At 57.9% G+C, this 19020-nt stretch overlaps 1 protein-coding gene and 1 long non-coding RNA gene across 2 annotated transcripts; one reads left to right on the forward strand and one right to left on the reverse strand.

The window, feature by feature from the left end:
• Positions 1–3610: 3610 nt before the first annotated feature.
• Positions 3611–18235, reverse strand: LOC115640946. Its single transcript, XR_003997975.1, has 3 exons — positions 18217–18235; positions 14446–14451; positions 3611–3699 (listed from the first exon to the last, which is right to left on the reverse strand). It is a non-coding gene; the product is annotated as an uncharacterized LOC115640946 (long non-coding RNA).
• LOC115640755 (acetylcholinesterase-like) lies at positions 12529–15619 on the forward strand. The gene is made up of 3 exons (XM_030543735.1): positions 12529–14015; positions 14965–15131; positions 15555–15619. The coding sequence occupies exons 1-3, from the start codon at positions 12529–12531 to the stop codon at positions 15617–15619; spliced, it is 1719 nt and encodes a 572-aa protein (XP_030399595.1).
• Positions 18236–19020: the final 785 nt, after the last annotated feature.

Here is a 19020-nt window from a genome sequence, read left to right on the forward strand (position 1 = left end):
TTTATTCCCGCTACTTTCTGATCCCCAAGGCCAAGGGGGGCCTCAGGCCTATCCTCGACCTGCGAGAACTCAACAAATACCTCGTGAAGTTGAAGTTCCGCATGGTATCCCTGGGGACCATTATTCCATCCCTGGATCCGGGAGACTGGTACGCCGCCCTCGACATGCAGGACGCGTATTTCCACATTGCCATTTGGCCGCGCCACAGACGCTTTCTCCGCTTCGTTGTGGGGGCTCTTCATTATCAGTTTGCAGTCCTCCCATTCGGCCTGTCCACGGCCCCGAGGGTGTTTACAAAATGCATGGCAGTTGTCGTGGCGCATCTTCGGCGCAACCGTGTCCACGTGTTCCCTTATCTGGACGACTGGTTGATTCGGGGCACGTCGGAACAGCAGGTCAACAGCCATGTCCGCATGATCACCGCCATATTTGCGAGTCTGGGCCTCTTGATAAACACAGACAAGTCCACTCTGAGGCCCACGCAGAAGGTGGAATTTATCGGGGCCGTCCTGGATGCCACTGTGGGCAGGGCCTCGCTGCCTCTGCAACGGTTTCAGACCATGGCGGCGATCGTTCAACGTTTGCGGTCAGCCCCATTGACGTCAGTGAGGACATTTCTAGCCCTGTTAGGCCACATGGCGGCGTGCACTTTTGTGACCGACTACGCTCGGCTCCACATGAGGCCTCTCCAGCTGTGGCTTATCAGTCATTACAGACCGGCAAGGCAACCGTTAGACATGTTAGGCACAATCCCCCAGAGGGTCTTAGATTCTCTCGGCTGGTGGTTAGACCAGTCCGTATTATGTGCGGGTCTTCCCTTTCACCCCTCTCAGCCCTCGGTATCCCTGACAACGGATGCCTCAGATCTAGGCTGGGGGGCCCACCTAGGGACCCTGCGGACACAGGGCCTGTGGTCCCAGGAGGAGGTGGGGCTCCACATCAACATACGGGAGTTGAGAGCGGTCCGCCTTGCTTGTCAAGCGTTTTGTCATCAGCTTCAGGGTCGTTGTGTCGCCGTGTTCACGGACAACACGACGACCATGTACTATATCAACAAGCAGGGAGGCACCAGGTCCTCCTCCCTGTGCCACGAGGCGATACGACTCTGGGACTTTTGCGTAGCCCACTCCATTCACCTCAGGGCTTCCTTCCTCCCTGGAGTATGGAACACTCTGGCAGATCGATTGAGCAGATCCTTCCTGTCACACGAGTGGTCCCTTCACCCGGACGTCGCTCTCTCCATTTTCCGGAGGTGGGGTTATCCCCGGGTGGACCTCTTCGCGTCCAAAGGGAACAGGAAGTGCCAAGCGTTCTGCTCCTTTCAGGGCAGGGAGCCGGGGTCGATAGGGGATGCCTTCCTCATCCAGTGGTCAACCTACCTGTACTATGCATTTCCCCCGTTCCCTCTGGTCCACAAGGTCCTCCTGAAGGTGCGCAGGGACAGGGCTCTCGTGATCATGGTGGCCCCGGCGTGGCCCAGGCAGCACTGGTACACCATGCTGCTGGACTTGGCCATAGCCGACCCAGTTCCCCTGCCCCTTCATCCGGACCTGATTACCCAGGACCACGGGACCCTCTGTCACCCAGACCTGCAGTCGCTGCACCTAGCGGCGTGGCTCCTGCGTGGATGACTGGTTCCGAGCTGCGCTGCTCTACGCCTGTGAGAGAGGTGCTCTTGAGCAGCAGGAAACCGTCCACAAGAGCCACATACTCAGCGAAATGGAAGCGCTTCTCCTGTTGGTGCGTAGAGAGAAATCTCCGCCCTATGGAAGTTTCGGTATCCGAAATCTTAGACTACGTTTTGTCCCTCAAAGGGCAAGGTCTGGCCTTATCGTCGTTGCGAGTCCACCTAGCAGCTATCTCCACCTTTCACCCGGGTGCGGACGGTCGCTCCGTTTTTTCTCACCCGACGGTGTCGAGATTCCTTAAAGGGCTGGAACGTTTATTCCCTAACGTCCGTCCCCCTGCTCCAACCTGGGATCTTAACCTGGTGTTGTCCCGGCTCATGGGGCCCCCCTTTGAGCCGTTAGCTACTTGCTCCCTGCTCTACCTCTCTTGGAAAACTGCCTTTCTAGTGGCTATCACCTCAGCTAGACGGGTGTCGGAGCTCCGAGCTCTTGTGGTAGACCCCCCATATACGGTCTTCCACAAGGATAAGGTGCAGCTGAGGCCACACCCTGCTTTTCTGCCCAAGGTGGTCTCAGCCTTTCACGTCAACCAAGAGATTTTCCTTCCGGTTTTTTTCCCAAAACCTCACTCCTCAGGCAGGGAGCAGCAGCTCCACTCGCTGGATGTCCGTAGGGCTCTCGCGTTCTACATAGAGAGGACTAAGCCCTTCCGAAAATCCCCCCAACTTTTCGTGGCGGTAGCAGATCGTATGAAAGGTCTTCCTATCTCCTCCCAGAGGGTATCCTCTTGGGTTACGTCCTGTATCAGGACTTGTTATGACTTGGCCCATGTCCCTACGGGCCGTGTGACTGCGCATTCTACCAGGGCGCAGGCGTCGTCGCTGGCTTTCCTCGCCCGTGTGCCCATCCAGGAAATCTGTCGGGCAGCGACCTGGTCATCGGTCCACACCTTTGCTTCCCACTACGCCCTGGTCCAGCAGTCGAGGGAGGATGCGGCCTTCGGAACTGCAGTGCTCCGTGCCGCGACTTCTCACTCCGACCCCACCGCCTAGGTATGGCTTGGGAGTCACCTACCTGGAATGGATGTGAGCAATCACTCGAAGAAGAAAAGACGGTTACTCACCTTTGTAACTGTTGTTCTTCGAGATGTGTTGCTCACATCCATTCCACACCCGCCCTCCTTCCCCACTGTCGGAGTAGCCGGCAAGAAGGAACTGAGGAGCGGGCGGGCCGGCAGGGGTATATATAGAGCGCCATGGCGGCGCCACTCTAGGGGGCGACCTGCCGGCCCACTGGAGTTGCTAGGGTAAAAAAGTTTCCGACGAACGTGCACGCGCGGCGCGCACACCTACCTGGAATGGATGTGAGCAAAACATCTCGAAGAACAACAGTTACAAAGGTGAGTAACCGTCTTTTTCGGCTGCAGGTTTCCCATCCCACTTTCAACCACACTAAACCCTGCTCAGGCTGAGTTTATCCCCACTGCTGTTAACCCCACTCACTGTGTGTCCCGCAGGAGCAGACCCAGGATTTGTGGGGCCCAGGAACTGGCGCACGAGGAGCTGAGCAATTACAATTCCCCTGCCGAGGGGGACCCGACCCTCCTTGCAGATGACAGCATCCAGTTCCTGTTAGCACCTGCAGCAGCTGCTGATTTATTAATCGCACTGATAAACCCCTCAGTCATCGCCAGACTAAACCACCCCCTGTAACCTCCTGGTGCATTAAAGCATATTCAGTCTACAGACACTATCCTGGTGTGCAAGATTGGTTAGCTGCTCCTAAGCAGTGGGGAGGGGGAGAAAGCGTGTGTGTGTGTGTGTGTGTTGGAGGTAGGGAGGTCCGTGTCCAGATAACAGGGGGCACAGATTACATGGGGAGGTGAATGATGCTCTGGGGTTTCAATAGACAGTTGATGAAGCCCAGAGATCACACTCCCCACCCAGAGCCAGAAATGGAACCCAGGAATCCTGGCTCCCAGCCACCCCTGCTCTAACCACCAGACCCCACTCCCCTCCCAGAGCAGGGGATAGAACCCAGGAGTCCTGGGTTCCAGCCCCCTACTCTAACCCTGGACCCCACTCCTGTCTTTGCTGGTGCTCAGTGGACAGTGAGAAAGAGCCGTACAAACTCAGGGAGCCTCAGCAATCAGTCTTTTATTGATGACAAGGTGCGGGCCATTATATAATACAAGCCACAGGGACGGTTCCTACCTGGGCAGTTGTCACCCCACACATGACAGGGAGATGGTGGAGGCTTCTTTGTATCCCAATATACAGAGACAGGGGTCGGGGGGACAACAGGCTAGATCAGAAACAGAATCCCCTGGAGGGGAAAAGCTTCATGTCCCCCCCACCCCGGATTCTATATTTGCCATTGCTTCCACGAGATGCATTTCCAAGCAGGGGTTGAAGCGCCGAACCTGGCTCTCCAGCGCAAACGTCAATTCACATATGAGCTAGTTACACACAGCTTGGTTGAAACCTTTCAAGCCCTAACCCTTTCCCCCATCCTTCACCCCAGCTGCTGGAGCAGGGAGTCAATCCTTCACCAGTGGGGCAGCCGCTCTGTCATGTACTGTCTGGGGAAGAAAACATATTTCCCCCAGGTCTTTCCAATGAGGCCTGCCCCCTCTCCAGCATCAATGAACCCCCAACGTGTCCCCTACCCCCAGTAAGATATGGGAGGTGAACTCTGCCTTCCCAGCTCCTATGCAGTCCCCTGAATCCTAAACCATTATGTTACCTTCTCGTGTGCTCAACGGCTGCTGTGCCCCCCCCCAGAGGTGGCTGCATCTCAGTGGTGAGGGAGCAATGCCTGTGCGGCGCTGCTGGGTGGATGTTATCTGCTGCCCCACCCCAGAGGTGGCTGCATTTCAGCCAGGGGAGCCTTTCCGCTGTGTATCGAAGCCTTTGGTCCCTGCCCTGGACTCTCTCCAGCCGGCCCATGGCCCCCCCCCATGCATGTGCTGAGCTCAGCAAGATCACTGCTTTCAGGATCAATAAACCGTGGGGGCTGTTAGTCTCTGGGTTGGAGCCGTCCAGTCAGATCCATCACCCGCCATTTGCTGAACTGTGAGCCGCAGCGAGAGCCACAAAGCTGCCACTGCACTGGGGAGACAGACAGGTGAGTCTGTGCTGCCGCTGGCCCCCCAGCTCCGAGATGGGGAGAGAGGGGTCAAGGGAGGGAACGATGTGGCATCGAGTGCTGGATATTGGATCTGCCCTGCGACTTACCTGTCCAATACACCAGTTCTCAGACCCCACAGCAAGAGCTGGGGATAGAACCCAGGAGTCCTGGCTCCCAGCCGCACCTCCTCTTACCATTAGACCCCACTCCCCTCTTTGCTGGTGCTCAATGGACAGCAAGGAAGAGCTATATTCTCCAGGGTGCCCAAGAAAATCGGTGGTTTCGTGATGACAGTTGCAGGCCCTTATACAATACAAGGCACAGGGAAAGGTACCTTCCCCGGCCAGCTGGCGGTGCACATGACAGTCAACCCCCCCCCCCCCCCCCGCAAACACACACACGGCGGGCAGGGGGTAGATAAGTCTTTTTTCTACCCCAATATACAGAGACAGAGGCAGGGGGATCTGGGCCTGGATCGGAGCCAGCATCCCCTGTAGGGGAAAGGCCTCCTGTCCCCTTCACCACACGGGGGCAGACCACAACCAGTGTCCCCATGGAGGGGAAAGACTCTGGGTCCCATTCCCTACCCCCCAACCCAGCCAGTCCCCCACCTTGGGCCTGGATTCTATATTTGCCATTGCTCCGCATTTCCAAGGAGGGTTTAATGCTCCAAACCTCCCTCTCCAGTTCTGACTCCCAGCTCCCCTGCTCTAACCCACTGGACCCCACTCCCCTGCCAGAGCTGGGGCTAGAATCCAGGACCCCCCCCCCTCAACCCACTAGAGCCTGTGCCCGTACACACAGACCCTGCAGCTTCCTCCCCGGGTCTGTACCATCTGTTTGTCACTGTGCCCCCATTACCTCTACTCTATATGGATCCTCTGCTCTCTGCTGCCTTGGTCAGTATCTTGGGTCCCACAGCTGCTGGGCTCAGGGGTACAATTTGCGTAGCCACTGTGTGAGATGACCATGCGCCGGACTCCTGGATTCTATCCCCAGCTCTGGGAGAGGAGTGGGGTCTCATGGGTTAAAGCAGGGGGGCTGAGAGCCAGGACAAGACGGTTACTCACCTTTGTAACTGTTGTTCTTCGAGATGTGTTGCTCACATCCATTCCAGTTAGGTGTGCGCGCCGCGCGTGCACGTTCGTCGGAAACTTTTTACCCTAGCAACTCCAGTGGGCCGGCAGGTCGCCCCCTGGAGTGGCGCCGCCATGGCGCCCAATATATATCCCTGCCGGCCCGCCCGCTCCTCAGTTCCTTCTTGCCGGCTACTCCGACAGTGGGGAAGGAGGGCGGGTGTGGAATGGATGTGAGCAACACATCTCGAAGAACAACAGTTACAAAGGTGAGTAACCGTCTTTTCTTCTTCGAGTGATTGCTCACATCCATTCCAGTTAGGTGACTCCCAAGCCATACCTAGGCGGTGGGGTCGGAGTGAGAAGTCGCGGCACGGAGCACTGCAGTTCCGAAGGCCGCATCCTCCCTCGACTGCTGGACCAGGGCGTAGTGGGAAGCAAAGGTGTGGACCGATGACCAGGTCGCTGCCCGACAGATTTCCTGGATGGGCACACGGGCGAGGAAAGCCAGCGACGACGCCTGCGCCCTGGTAGAATGCGCAGTCACACGGCCCGTAGGGACATGGGCCAAGTCATAACAGGTCCTGATACAGGACGTAACCCAAGAGGATACCCTCTGGGAGGAGATAGGAAGCCCTTTCATACGGTCCGCTACCGCCACGAAAAGCTGGGGGGATTTTCGGAAGGGTTTGGTCCTCTCTATGTAGAACGCGAGAGCCCTACGGACAGCCAGCGAGTGGAGCTGCTGCTCCCTGCCTGAGGAGTGAGGTTTTGGGAAAAAAACCGGAAGGAAAATCTCTTGGTTGACGTGGAAGGCTGAGACCACCTTGGGCAGAAATGCAGGGTGTGGTCTCAGCTGCACCTTGTCTTTGTGGAAGACTGTATATGGGGGGTCTACCACAAGAGCTCGGAGTTCCGACACCCGTCTAGCTGAGGTGATAGCTACTAGAAAGGCAGTCTTCCAAGAGAGGTAGAGCAGGGAGCAAGTAGCTAACGGCTCAAAGGGGGGCCCCATGAGCCGGGACAACACCAGGTTAAGATCCCAGGTCGGAGCAGGGGGACGGACGTTAGGGAATAAACGTTCCAGCCCTTTAAGGAATCTCGACACCGTCGGGTGAGAAAAAACGGAGCGACCGTCCGCACCCGGGTGAAAGGTGGAGATAGCTGCTAGGTGGACTCGCAACGACGATAAGGCCAGACCTTGCCCTTTGAGGGACCAAACATAGTCTAAGATTTCGGTTACCGAAACTTCCATAGGGCGGAGATTTCTCTCTACGCACCAACAGGAGAAGCGTTTCCATTTCGCCGAATATGTGGCTCTTGTGGACGGTTTCCTGCTGCTCAAGAGCACCTCCCTCACAGGCGTGGAGCAGCGCAGCTCGGAACCAGTCAGCCACGCAGGAGCCACGCCGCCAGGTGCAGCGACTGCAGGTCTGGGTGACAGAGGGTCCCGTGGTCCTGGGTAATCAGGTCCGGATGAAGGGGCAGGGGAACTGGGTCGGCTACGGCCAAGTCCAGCAGCATGGTGTACCAGTGCTGCCTGGGCCATGCCGGGGCCACCATGATCACGAGAGCCCTGTCCCTGCGCACCTTCAGGAGGACCTTGTGGACCAGAGGGAACGGGGGAAACGCATAGTACAGGTGGGTCGACCACTGGATGAGGAAGGCATCCACTATCGACCCCGGCTCTCTGCCCTGAAAGGAGCAGAACGCTTGGCACTTCCTGTTCCCCTTGGACGCGAAGAGGTCCACCCGGGGATAACCCCACCTCCGGAAAATGGAGAGAGCGACGTCCGGGCGAAGGGACCACTCGTGTGACAGGAAGGATCTGCTCAATCGATCCGCCAGCGTGTTCCGTACTCCAGGGAGGAAAGAAGCCCTGAGGTGAATGGAGTGGGCTACGCAAAAGTCCCAGAGTCGTATCGCCTCGTGGCACAGGGAGGAGGACCTGGTGCCGCCCTGCTTGTTGATATAGTACATGGTCGTCGTGTTGTCCGTGAACACGGCGACACAACGACCCTGAAGCTGATGACAGAACGCTTGACAAGCAAGGCGGACCGCTCTCAACTCCCGCATGTTGATGTGTAGCCCTACCTCCTCCTGAGACCACAGGCCCTGTGTCCGCAGGGTCCCTAGGTGGGCCCCCCCAGCCTAGATCTGAGGCATCCGTTGTCAGGGATACCGAGGGCTGAGAGGGGTGGAAGGGAAGACCCGCACATAATACGGACTGGTCTAGCCACCAGCCGAGAGAATCTAAGACCTTCTGGGGGATTGTGACCAACATGTCTAACGGTTGCCTTGCCGGCCTGTAATGACTGATAAGCCACAGCTGGAGAGGCCTCATGCGGAGCCGAGCGTAATCGGTCACAAAGGTGCAAGCCGCCATGTGGCCTAACAGAGTTAGACATGTCCTCACTGACGTCAATGGGGCTGACCGCAAACGTTGAACGATCGCCACCATGGTCTGGAACCGTTGCAGAGGCAGCAAGGCCCTGCCCACAGTGGCGTCCAGGACGGCCCCGATAAATTCCACCTTCTGAGTGGGCCTCAGGGTGGACTTGTCTGTGTTTATCAAGAGGCCCAGACTTGCAAACATGCCGGTGATCACGCGGACATAGCTGTTGACTTGTTGTTCCGACGTGCCCCGAATCAACCAGTCGTCCAGATAAGGGAACACGTGGACACGGTTGCGCCGAAGATGCGCCACGACAACTGCCATGCATTTTGTAAACACCCTCGGGGCCGTGGACAGGCCGAATGGGAGGACTGCAAATTGATAATGAAGAGCCCCCACAACGAAGCGGAGAAAGCGTCTGTGGCGCGGCCAAATGGCAATGTGGAAATACGCGTCCTGCATGTCGAGGGCGGCGTACCAGTCTCCCGGATCCAGGGATGGAATAATGGTCCCCAGGGATACCATGCGGAACTTCAACTTCACGAGGTATTTGTTGAGCTCTTGCAGGTCGAGGATAGGCCTGAGGCCCCCCTTGGCCTTGGGGATCAGAAAGTAGCGGGAATAAACCCCCTTGCCTTTCTCGTTTTCCGGAACCGCCTCTATAGCTCCTTTGCTGAGGAGCGTCTGCACCTCCTGCCGAAGGAATTGCTCATGAGAGGGGTCCCTGAAGAGGGACGAGGAAGGAGGGCGGGAAGGAGGAAATGAAACAAACTGCAGGCGGTATCCCGTCTGCACCATGCTTAAGACCCAGCGGTCCGATGTTATTTGGGACCACGCCGGGAGGAAAAACGAAAGGCGGTTTGAAAACGGGGGGGAAGGATCCATAGGGGAAACTGTTACTGCGCCCTCGGGCGCACCTTCAAAATGAAGGCTTAGGACCAGGCGGGGGTTTTGAGGAGCCTTGGTTCTGCCCCCCTTGGTTCCCCGACTGCCTGCGCCTTCCGTTCCTGCCGCGGCGCCTGTAAAGGTCCTGCCGCTGGCGGAACTGGGAAAACGGCCTACGTTGTTGCTGTTGTTGCGACCTAAAGGGTCTACGCTGCGTCACGGGGGTGTGCATCCCGAGGGACCGCATAATGACCCGGTTGTCTTTTAGACTCTTGAGTCTGGGGTCTGTCTTATCAGAAAACAGGCCCTGGCCTTCGAAAGGAAGGTCCTGTATAGTATGCTGGAGCTCCGGCGGAAGGCCGGAAACCTGCAGCCAGGAGATGCGACGCATCGTAACTCCTGACGCGAGGGTACGGGCAGCCGAGTCCGCAGCGTCCAAGGAGGCTTGTAAGGCCGTGCGTGCGACCTTCTTGCCTTCGTCCAAGATGGCCGTAAACTCTTGGCGAGCATCCTGTGGCAGCAGCTCCTTAAATTTGTCCACTGCCACCCAGGAATTAAAGGCATATCTGCTCAGCAGGGCCTGCTGGTTGGAGACCCTGAGCTGCAGCGCCCCAGTCGAATACACCTTACGGCCAAGGAGGTCCATCCGCCTGGCTTCTCTGGATTTGGGGGCTGGAGCCTCCTGGCCGTGACGCTCCCTATCGTTCACTGATTGCACCACCAGTGAACCCGGAGTCGGGTGTACATGTAGATATTCGTATCCCCTAGAAGGGGCCATGTACTTCCTCTCGACTCCTTTCGCTGTCGGAGGGATGGAGGCCGGGGACTGCCAGATGGTATTGGCGTTGGCCTGGATGGTCCGTATGAAGGGCAGGGCGACCCTGGTGGGAGCATCAGAAGAGAGGATGGTTACAATTGGATCCTCTATCTCCGAGACCTCCTATGCCTGCAGACTCAGATTTTGAGCCAATCGCCTGAGGAGGTCTTGGTGCGCCCTGAGATCCAGTGGGGGGGGACTGTTGGAGGAGGTACCCGCCACCGCCTCATCCGGGGAGGAGGATGATGAGACCCCAGGCACGAGAGTGTCTAACTGAGGGTCTTCCTCAGCCCTCGCCTCTGCCTCCGGAGCCACAGCGGAGTCCTGCTGCTTGGACCCTTCCTCCCCTTCCGGGGAGGGAGGGGGGGCGAGACAACGAGGCTTCAGGGGCCCTACGCTCCGCAGTCGCCGGCCTAGCAGGGAGCTGCTGGGGGCCCTGGGCCTGATGGTATGCCCAGGGTGTCCAGAATCCCCACTGTTGTGGGCCTTGGTCCTGCAGCGGCGGATCACCGAACAGCGCCGCCTGCCGGTCGGTGCCCAGCGCATACCCGCTGTCCGTCTGGGAGGATACGGACGGCTGTCTAGAGGGCCACGGAGGGGCCGCCCCTGGATGGTAAGTGTCTGCGCGGGCCGGCACGGAGGATCGTCTCGGTGCCGGGGACCGGTGCCGGGAGTCATAACGGTGCCGGGATCGGGATCGGGACCGAGTTCTGTCACGGTGCCGGGATCCTGATCGGTACCGGGCGCCGCTTCGGTGCCGGGACCTGCCACCAGCTCGGTGCCGGGAGGTCGACCGGGACCTGCCACCAGCTCGGTGCCGGGAGGTCGACCGAGACCGGGACCTGCCACCAGCTCGGTGCCGGGAGGTCGACCGGTGCGGCGAGTAGCGTCGGGACCTGCTCCTGGAATCGCGGTGCCGGTTTCGACGACTGGAGCCTGACCGCGACCGTCTCGATGTCGACCGGTGCCGCGAGTGCGACCGGTACCGCTGAGGGGAGCGGTGCCGGGACTGCGAGCGGCGTCGGGATCTGGAGCGCCCAAGACGTCGGGACCTGGATCGCGAACGAGTGTCTCTGGGCGGTGCCGACATCATGGGCTTGCCTCTGGACACGACCCGCACCGGAGGTACCGGGGGTGGCAGCCGAGTGGGCTCAGTCAGGGCAATGAGGTCCCGAGCCGAGGCGAAGGTCTCCGGTGTGGATGGGACCACTATCTCAACCCCAGATCTCATGGGGGAGCTCGGCGGCACCGGACTCGACGGACCCGCCGGGCCCGGAGTCGACGGTGCTGGCGGCGCCGCGGCCGATGTCGAGGCCGGGCGCTCTAGCCCGGTCTGCCTGGCCGGAGTATCGGACTTCGACGGCCTTGGCTCTGACTCCAGTGCCGGAGAGGGTCGGTGCCGGGGAGTCTTCTTGGTGCCGGTGCGATCCGGTGCCGGTGCCGATACCACGGCCTGCGAAGCCGTCGGGTCAAGTGCCGCCTCCATAAGGAGAGTCCGGAGCCTTTGATCCCTCTCCTTCTTTGTCCTCGGCTTAAAAGCCTTACAGATGCGGCACTTGTCGGATCTGTGCGATTCCCCGAGGCACTTCAGGCACGCTTCGTGGGGATCGCTGGTAGGCATGGGCTTCTTGCAGGCCGCACACTGCTTGAAGCCTGGCAAAACAGGCATGAGCCTGGCGCCGGGTGCCGGGAAGGGCTAAGCCCCCGGCGAAGAACTACTTAACAACTATTTAACTTAACTATCTACTTAACAAACTAATTAACAACTATAATGGACTAGAGATGAACGATAGATAAACGATAGATAACTAGGAGAGCTAGGGACGTGGAGGACAGCTATGCCGCGCTCCACAGTTCCAACGACCGACACGGCGGTAAGAAGGAACTGAGGAGCGGGCGGGCCGGCAGGGATATATATTGGGCGCCATGGCGGCGCCACTCCAGGGGGCGACCTGCCGGCCCACTGGAGTTGCTAGGGTAAAAAGTTTCCGACGAACGTGCACGCGCGGCGCGCACACCTAACTGGAATGGATGTGAGCAATCACTCGAAGAAGAATCCTGGGTTCTATCTGCAGCTCTGGGAGGGGAGTGGGGTCTCATAGGTTAGAGTAGAGGGGGTGGGGCTCAATCCCCCCTCTGGAAGGGGCGTGGGGTCTCATGGGTTAGAATAGAGGGGGCTGGGAGTCAGGACTCTTGGGTTCTATCCCCACCTCTGGGAGGGCTGGGGAGGGGAGTCTAGTCATTAGAAGTGGGGGAGCTGGGAACCAGGACTCCTGGGTTCTACCAGTAGTGGGTGGGGGAGCGTGATGGTTGCTGTCCTGCCCAGGCTCATTCTCCCAGGGCAGGAAGGGTGCTCTCACCTGCAGTGAGGTGAAGGACATACCAGGGTGAGCTCAGCAAAAGACTCAGCACGCCAGGGTGAATGACCGGTGGGGCTGTATTTGCTAAAGGGGAACAAGGACAGCAAAGGAAACTATCTGCCCCCATCTATTGGTGGAGGGCTTGGGTCAGATCAGGACTGGCAATGGCTGAAGGGGAAAGGCCTTATTGCCTTTCCCCTGTAACTCCCTTGTGGGGGGTTCCCTTCTAGTTGCCACAATGTTGGAACTCCTTCCCGGCCTGCTCCTCCTCTCCCTCACGGGCCCCAGCTCTGGCTCCGATGACAACAGCACTGTGGTGCTCACCACCAGCGGCCCCATCCGGGGTAAGCGCCTCCCAGCTGGCTCCGGCACAGTGACGGCCTTCCTGGGCATCCCCTATGCCGAGCCCCCTGTGGGGGCCTTGCGCTTCCAGAAACCGCTTCCCCACCAGCCCTGGAACCATGTCCTGGAGGCCACCAACTTTGGCAATGCCTGCCACCAGGCCCTGCTTACTGGTCACCCTGAGGCTAATGTCTGGACACCGAAAGGACCGCGGTCTGAGGACTGCCTCTTCCTCAATGTCTGGGTGCCCCATCCCCAGCCTAACGGGACGGCCCCTGTCCTCGTTTGGATCCATGGTGGGGGGTTCTTATCAGGTGCAGCCTCATTCAACATCTATGATGGGCGCTTCTTAGCAGCCACTGAGAACGTGATTGTGGCCTCCATGAACTACCGGCTGGGGGCGCTGGGCTTCCTGTCTCTGCCCCCAGACGCCCCAGGGAACGCCGGCCTGTGGGACCAGCGCCTGGCGCTGCGCTGGCTGCGGGACAACGCGGCTGCCTTTGGTGGAGACCCAGCTCATTTTCTGCTCTTCGGCCAGAGCGCCGGCAGTTCCTCAGTCAGCTTCCACCTCCTCTCTGCGAGGAGCCGGGCCCTCTTCACCCGCGCTGCGCTGCAGAGCGGAGCTGCCACCGCACCATGGTCTTGGATTTCCCTCGAGGAGGCCCAGGAGAGAGGCCGGAGGCTGGGCCAGCTTCTGGGCTGCGCCAATGGTGACAACACTGCCCTGGTGGGCTGCCTGCAGGGGAAGGAACCCGGGGAGTTCCCCAAACACGAGTTCTCCGTCTTACGCCGCAAGGAACTGCTGGGGTTCCCCTTTGTGCCGACACCAGATGGGGATTTCCTCCCTGATACACCAACAAGGCTGCTGAGGGCCGGGCACAGCCAGCCTATGCCCATCCTGGCTGGGTTCACCTCCAACGAAGGCGCCTACTTGTTAAAATTCAGTCCTCTTGATTTCAGCCTGGAGAACACCAGCCACATTGGCTGGGAAGAGCTGCTGCAGGTGGTGAGGCTGGCAATGCCAGAGGCCCCCGAAGAAGCCGTCCAGATCGTGGCACGGCGGTACAGCCAGGAGAGGCAGGATGAGGCACGGTACTTATGGGCCATGGACCAAACCGCTGGTGACCACCTCTTTGTGTGCCCGGTAGCCGAGGTGGCTGGGCGAGAGGCGGAGGCCGGCAGTCCTGTGTACACCTACTACTTCACTCACCGTATTCCTGGCTTGTCTTTACCTGAGTGGATGGGGGTGCCACACGGCTCCGAGGTGCCCTACCTCTTTGGGACCCTAGCGTTCCTGTGGGGTGCCAACTACACTCTCACGGAGGCCGAGACCGGGCTGAGACGCAGGGTGATGCGGTACTGGGCGGAGTTTGCCAGGAGCGGGTAAGGGAATCCCCCAGAATCCGCTCATGCCCCTGAGTCCTAACAGCCCAAAACTCAGCCCCAGTGGTCAAACCAGCACAGCGAGTGTCCCCCTTGAGCCAGTTGTCCACAACGTGGTCTGGCAGCCAAGACTCAGAAGAGTTCCTTTTTAAATATAGGTCACGATATGTCCAACTTACACCCCCGGCTGGAGGGAGAGCTAAATTTTTATGAGGGAGGCAACATTTTAAACATGATGATTCATGGTTAGTAACAGCCCCCTTCCTCTTTCACATGGATATTTTGAAAACACAACAACACGAACACGCTCCTGCAGGAAAACACGTAGCTTAGATAGCAGCCCCTGGCTGGCTCCTCTTCTCCAGGCCCGCCCTGACAAAAACAAAGCTACAAACCCCAGATACTCAGAAAACCCTGATTCTACCACCACCACCACCTGTGGCTTCAATCCCATTGAGAACATTAGAAGGAAGTGGCCATCTTTAGTTAGGGAAACATGTGCCTTTCTCCTGTTTGGAAGGACAAGAGACAGTGGACATCTTAAATCAGGACAAACTCTGGCTCCAGCCTCCTTCCCGCCCAGGTCTGTGGCCCCATGTTTCCCCACCACCCCAGTGTCCTTCCCTCTCCCGCTATGCTGCTCTGCTCCTGACACTGTCTATTCTATGTCTGAAAGCACAAAAGGAAAGCCATCTTCACTGAGGGCAGAATGTGGCTTCAAGTCTCATGGAGAACAGTGGCACCCTGAGTATTACTATTAGTCCATTTGAGAAGAACAGAGAGTAGCAGTCGTCTTAACTGAGGGTGGCCATTTTGGAAAGGAGCCAGACTTTGCAGGTTGGCTCCCAGTGACTCCTGCATCTGGGTGTCAGACTCCAGCTGGAGCACATTCCCATCCCTACCCAGGTCCGGTTCTAAACTCCATGGGACGTGTTGAATTTCCCCCCAGGAACCCCACAGGGTCAGAGGGCAGCGAGGAGCAGTGGCCCCTCTACAACTCCAAGGAGCAGAACTTCGTCCGCATCAGCACAGAGCCGCTCCAGGCCAAGGGGACATCACCAGCCCAGCACTGTGGCTTCTTAGCATCGCTGCTCAAAGAGAAGCCAAGCCCCACAGGTGAGCATCAGTAGGGTAAGAGGATTGCAGCGCTAGAGGGGAAAGGCCTCATGTCACATTCCCCATCCCCCTGAAGCAGCCAGTGCCCCCATCCTGGGGCCAGATTGGAGCTGGCACACCCTATAGGGAAAATTCCCTCTGTGCCATTCCCTGCCCTCCCGAGCCAGCCAGTCCCCTAGATCTGAGGATGGATTACAGCTAGCATCCCCTAGAGGGGAAAAGCCTTGTGTCCCATTTGCCATTTTTCATGTGAACATGGGATGATCCTCTGTCTTCCTAGAGGGGCAGACACCTGTGGGGAGCTCTCCCATCCCCTGAGATCCCCAGAACCCTCGTGCTGTGGGGCAACCCCAAACTCAAGCCCAGTTTGTGGTTGTTTGGGCCTTTTCAGTGGCAGAATGACATCTGCGTTTCCTCCCCCAGCTGAGACCCACAGAACCGCTGACCCCTCAGGGAAGAAGGAACGTGAGGAAGAGAAGGAGAACTGAGCCCCATGAAGGAAGCCAGGACCTGCAGCATCAAATCCCAGATGCCTACCACCAGCTGAGCAAAGGGAGTAATTCCCCCAGCGGGGAGTCAGTAAGCGGCTGCTCTAGTAATTAATCTGGCCACTAGATGGAGATATCATCCTATTCTCTTAGCACTGACTACCTTGCATCCGAAGAAGTGGGCTGTAGACCACCAAAGCTTATGCTGAAATAAATGTGTTAGTCTCTAAGGTGCCACAAGTTCTCCTGTTCTTTTTTCCAGGCATGGTTCCTAGCAGTATGTCATTCAGCCATTAGATGTCACTGTGTGCAGCATCTCGCTCCAGCCAATGTGGTGTCCCTAGTAAACAAGGAAGACCACTCTGGACTGAGAGCTGTGTAGAAGCCTGTTTGGGTCAGGAGCTGCTTTCTTTAATAAACGCCTTCTGTTATTATTATTTATTATGTGCATCACTAACTTAGATGGAAGAACCCAGAAGTCCTGACTCCAACCCAGTAGGCCCCACTCCCCTCCCCAAGCCATGAATAGAAACCAGAAGTCCTGACTTCCAGCCCCCTCCAACTCAGTAGGCTCCACTCTCGTTCCCAAGCCATGGATAGAACCCAGGAGTCCTGACTTCCAGCCCCCTCCAACTCAGTAGGCCCTACTCTCGTCTCCAAGCCATGGATTGAACCCAGGAGTCCTGGCTACCATCCCCCCCACACTCTAATATTATACATTGCAAAGTGACACCACTTTTCCCCTCCTGAGGTTCTGTCAGTTTGACTGGGTTACCCCAGACGTCTCCATGGCCGAGCAGAGATCTGGTGGGTTGCTGACCCGAGACACGGCAGGGGAGGGGCCAGTACGTGACTGAGAGGACCCAGAGCTGTGATTCATCCTCTTTCAGTGGCACTGCGGGGGTTGTTCACCCTGGGTTGACTCAAGCCCCTGGTGGAAAAGCTGCCTGTGTTGAGCATGTACCCCCTGGCATGGCAGGCAGAGACCAGTGATCCCCATCCACACCCCTGAGTCTTCCAAGGAGAGCTCCACCTCCACCAAGGATATTAATTGACACAGCCTTTTCCAGGGCAGCTGGACGTGTGCATCTCATTAGAGGGTCACGGACACCACACCAAGGGGCTGATTTCAGCATCTTCAACACTCATTTGTCCACCTCAGAGGAAAGTGGGCTGGGAGTGAAAACTCCTGGGTCCTATCGTTGGCTCTCAAAGGGGAGTGGGGGAGCTGGGAGTCAGGACTCCTGGGTTCTATTCTCAGCTCCGGGAAGGGAGTGGAAGCTAGTGGGTTAGAGCGTGTCAGGGAGGGGGGGGGTGGAATCTGGGAGTCAGAACACCTGGGTTCTTTTCCCAGCCCTGGAAGAGGAGTGGGGTCTAGGGGGTTAGAGCCAAGGGGGAGGGGCTGGGAGTCAGAACTGCTGGGATGTATTCCAGCTCTGGGAGAGGAGTGGGGTCTAGTGGTAAGAGCAGAGGGGTCCGGGAGCCAGGACTCCAGGGTTCCATTCCATCCCTGAGAGAGGTGTGGGGTCTAGTGGGGTTGGAGCAGGGGGCTGAGAGTCAGACCCTAGGCATGCTGGGCTTCTCTGAGGGAATACAGAGGTACAGGGAGTACAGAGGTCTTAGATGGAAAGACACACCCTCCTTGACTGATCGCTGAGGACTGGCATTATCCTGTGCCATGGCCAGCCATGCAGGGAGCATCGCCCAGGGGTGGGGGGCTGGCTGGAGGGACAGAGCAAAGCTGCCCACACAGAGAACAATCACTTCTGGGCACGGATCAGTCTCCAGGGCTAGATTCAGTGCGGGACTGGAAACCCGGACTCCTGGGTTCCCTCCCTGGCTCTGGAAGGGGAGTGAGTCTAGCAGGATAGGACCAGGGATGGATCTGGTGTATTCAGGGTCTTTATTTTACATTTTATCTCCCGGCACCAGGGTCAGTATTGCCTGTGAAGGGAGAGCACCCCCTACTGAGCCCCCACCCCAATCTCTGCAGCACAGCGCCGCCTAGCACCACACTCAGGTTGCCACTGACTCAATAGCAGGTAAATATGAGGGAGGCAATGTCCTAATTCCCTCATGAATAGATCAAGCCATTAACTGTGAGAACAAAGTGTTTGTCCTTATTTATGCCAGTTCATCAGGATGCAGCCCACCTCCGCACAGGGTATTTATAGCTTCATAGATCCATGTATTCCAAGGGCAGAAAGAGCCATTGTGATCATCCAGTCTGACCCCTTGTGTAACGCGGGGCAGAGAACTGCCCCCCACAATAATTCCTACAGCAGATCTCAGAGGGTGAGGTTACATATCAGAAACATATTTCATGGCTGATGTAATTTTGTTTACAAACGAGGAAAAAATCTTGCCAAAAACCAATGGGGGGCCTAGGACTAGAACCCAGAATCCTGATTCCGCATATCCCCTGCTCTAACCACTACATCCCACTCCCCTCCCAGAGCTGGGGGAATAGAACCCAGGAGTCCTGGCTCCCAGCTCTCCCAATCCTAACTACTAGACTCCAATCCCCTCCCAGAGCCAGGGATAGAAGCCAGGAGTCCTGACTCCCAGCTCCCCCACCTCTAACCACTAAACTCCACTCCCCTCCCAGAGCTGGGGTCAGACCCCAGGAGTCCTGACTCCTAGCTTCCCCACCTCTGACCACTCAACTGCCCTCCCCTCCAAGAACTGGGGTCGGAACCCAAGAGTCCTGGCTCCCAACCTCCCCTACCCCAGCCTCCTAGATGTCACTCCACTCTCATGGTCCGGGAGAAAACCCAGGAGTCCTGACTCCCAGCCTCCGTGCTGAATCTATCCCTGGTGGAGGGAGGGGGGCTGTTTCTTCTGGGCAGTGGCTGTTCTCTGTGTGGGAGTCCACCTGGCAATTTCCTTGGACATCAGCCACAGTCCAATGAGTCCAGTCTCGCTGTCCTCCACCCTCATGAGTGATCTGTGGGTGTTGGCCCTAAGGGGATTGTGGGAGAATAAAGCCATACCCGAGACCCCCTGCAATCATCCAGGAGTCTGCATCTCCACCAGCTGAGAACACTCCACACCCCTGACCCAGCACCTGCCTTGACCCAGAGGAACCCAGCATGGCCCGGGCTCTGCTTCTCGCAGCCTCTGCCCTGCTCTGCCTCATGCTAGCAGGTAAGTGCCGTCTCGGGCTGCAGGGGAATTCCACTACAGTGTGAAATATACAGACCCTCAGCTGCTTCTGCTGTGGGGGATCCCTTTCTCCTCCTATAGCTGGAGATAGAACCCAGGAGTCTTGACGTCCAGCCCCTCTGCTCTAACCTACTAGACCTCGTCTCTCCTCTAGAGCTGGGGATAGAACCCAGGAGTTCTGGCTCCCAGCTCCCCCCGCTGTAACTACTAGACCCCACTCCCCTCCCAGAGCCAAG

The sequence above is a fragment of the Gopherus evgoodei genome, unplaced genomic scaffold (genome assembly GCF_007399415.2).
Source record: "Gopherus evgoodei ecotype Sinaloan lineage unplaced genomic scaffold, rGopEvg1_v1.p scaffold_32_arrow_ctg1, whole genome shotgun sequence".
Classification (NCBI taxonomy): domain Eukaryota; kingdom Metazoa; phylum Chordata; order Testudines; family Testudinidae; genus Gopherus; species Gopherus evgoodei.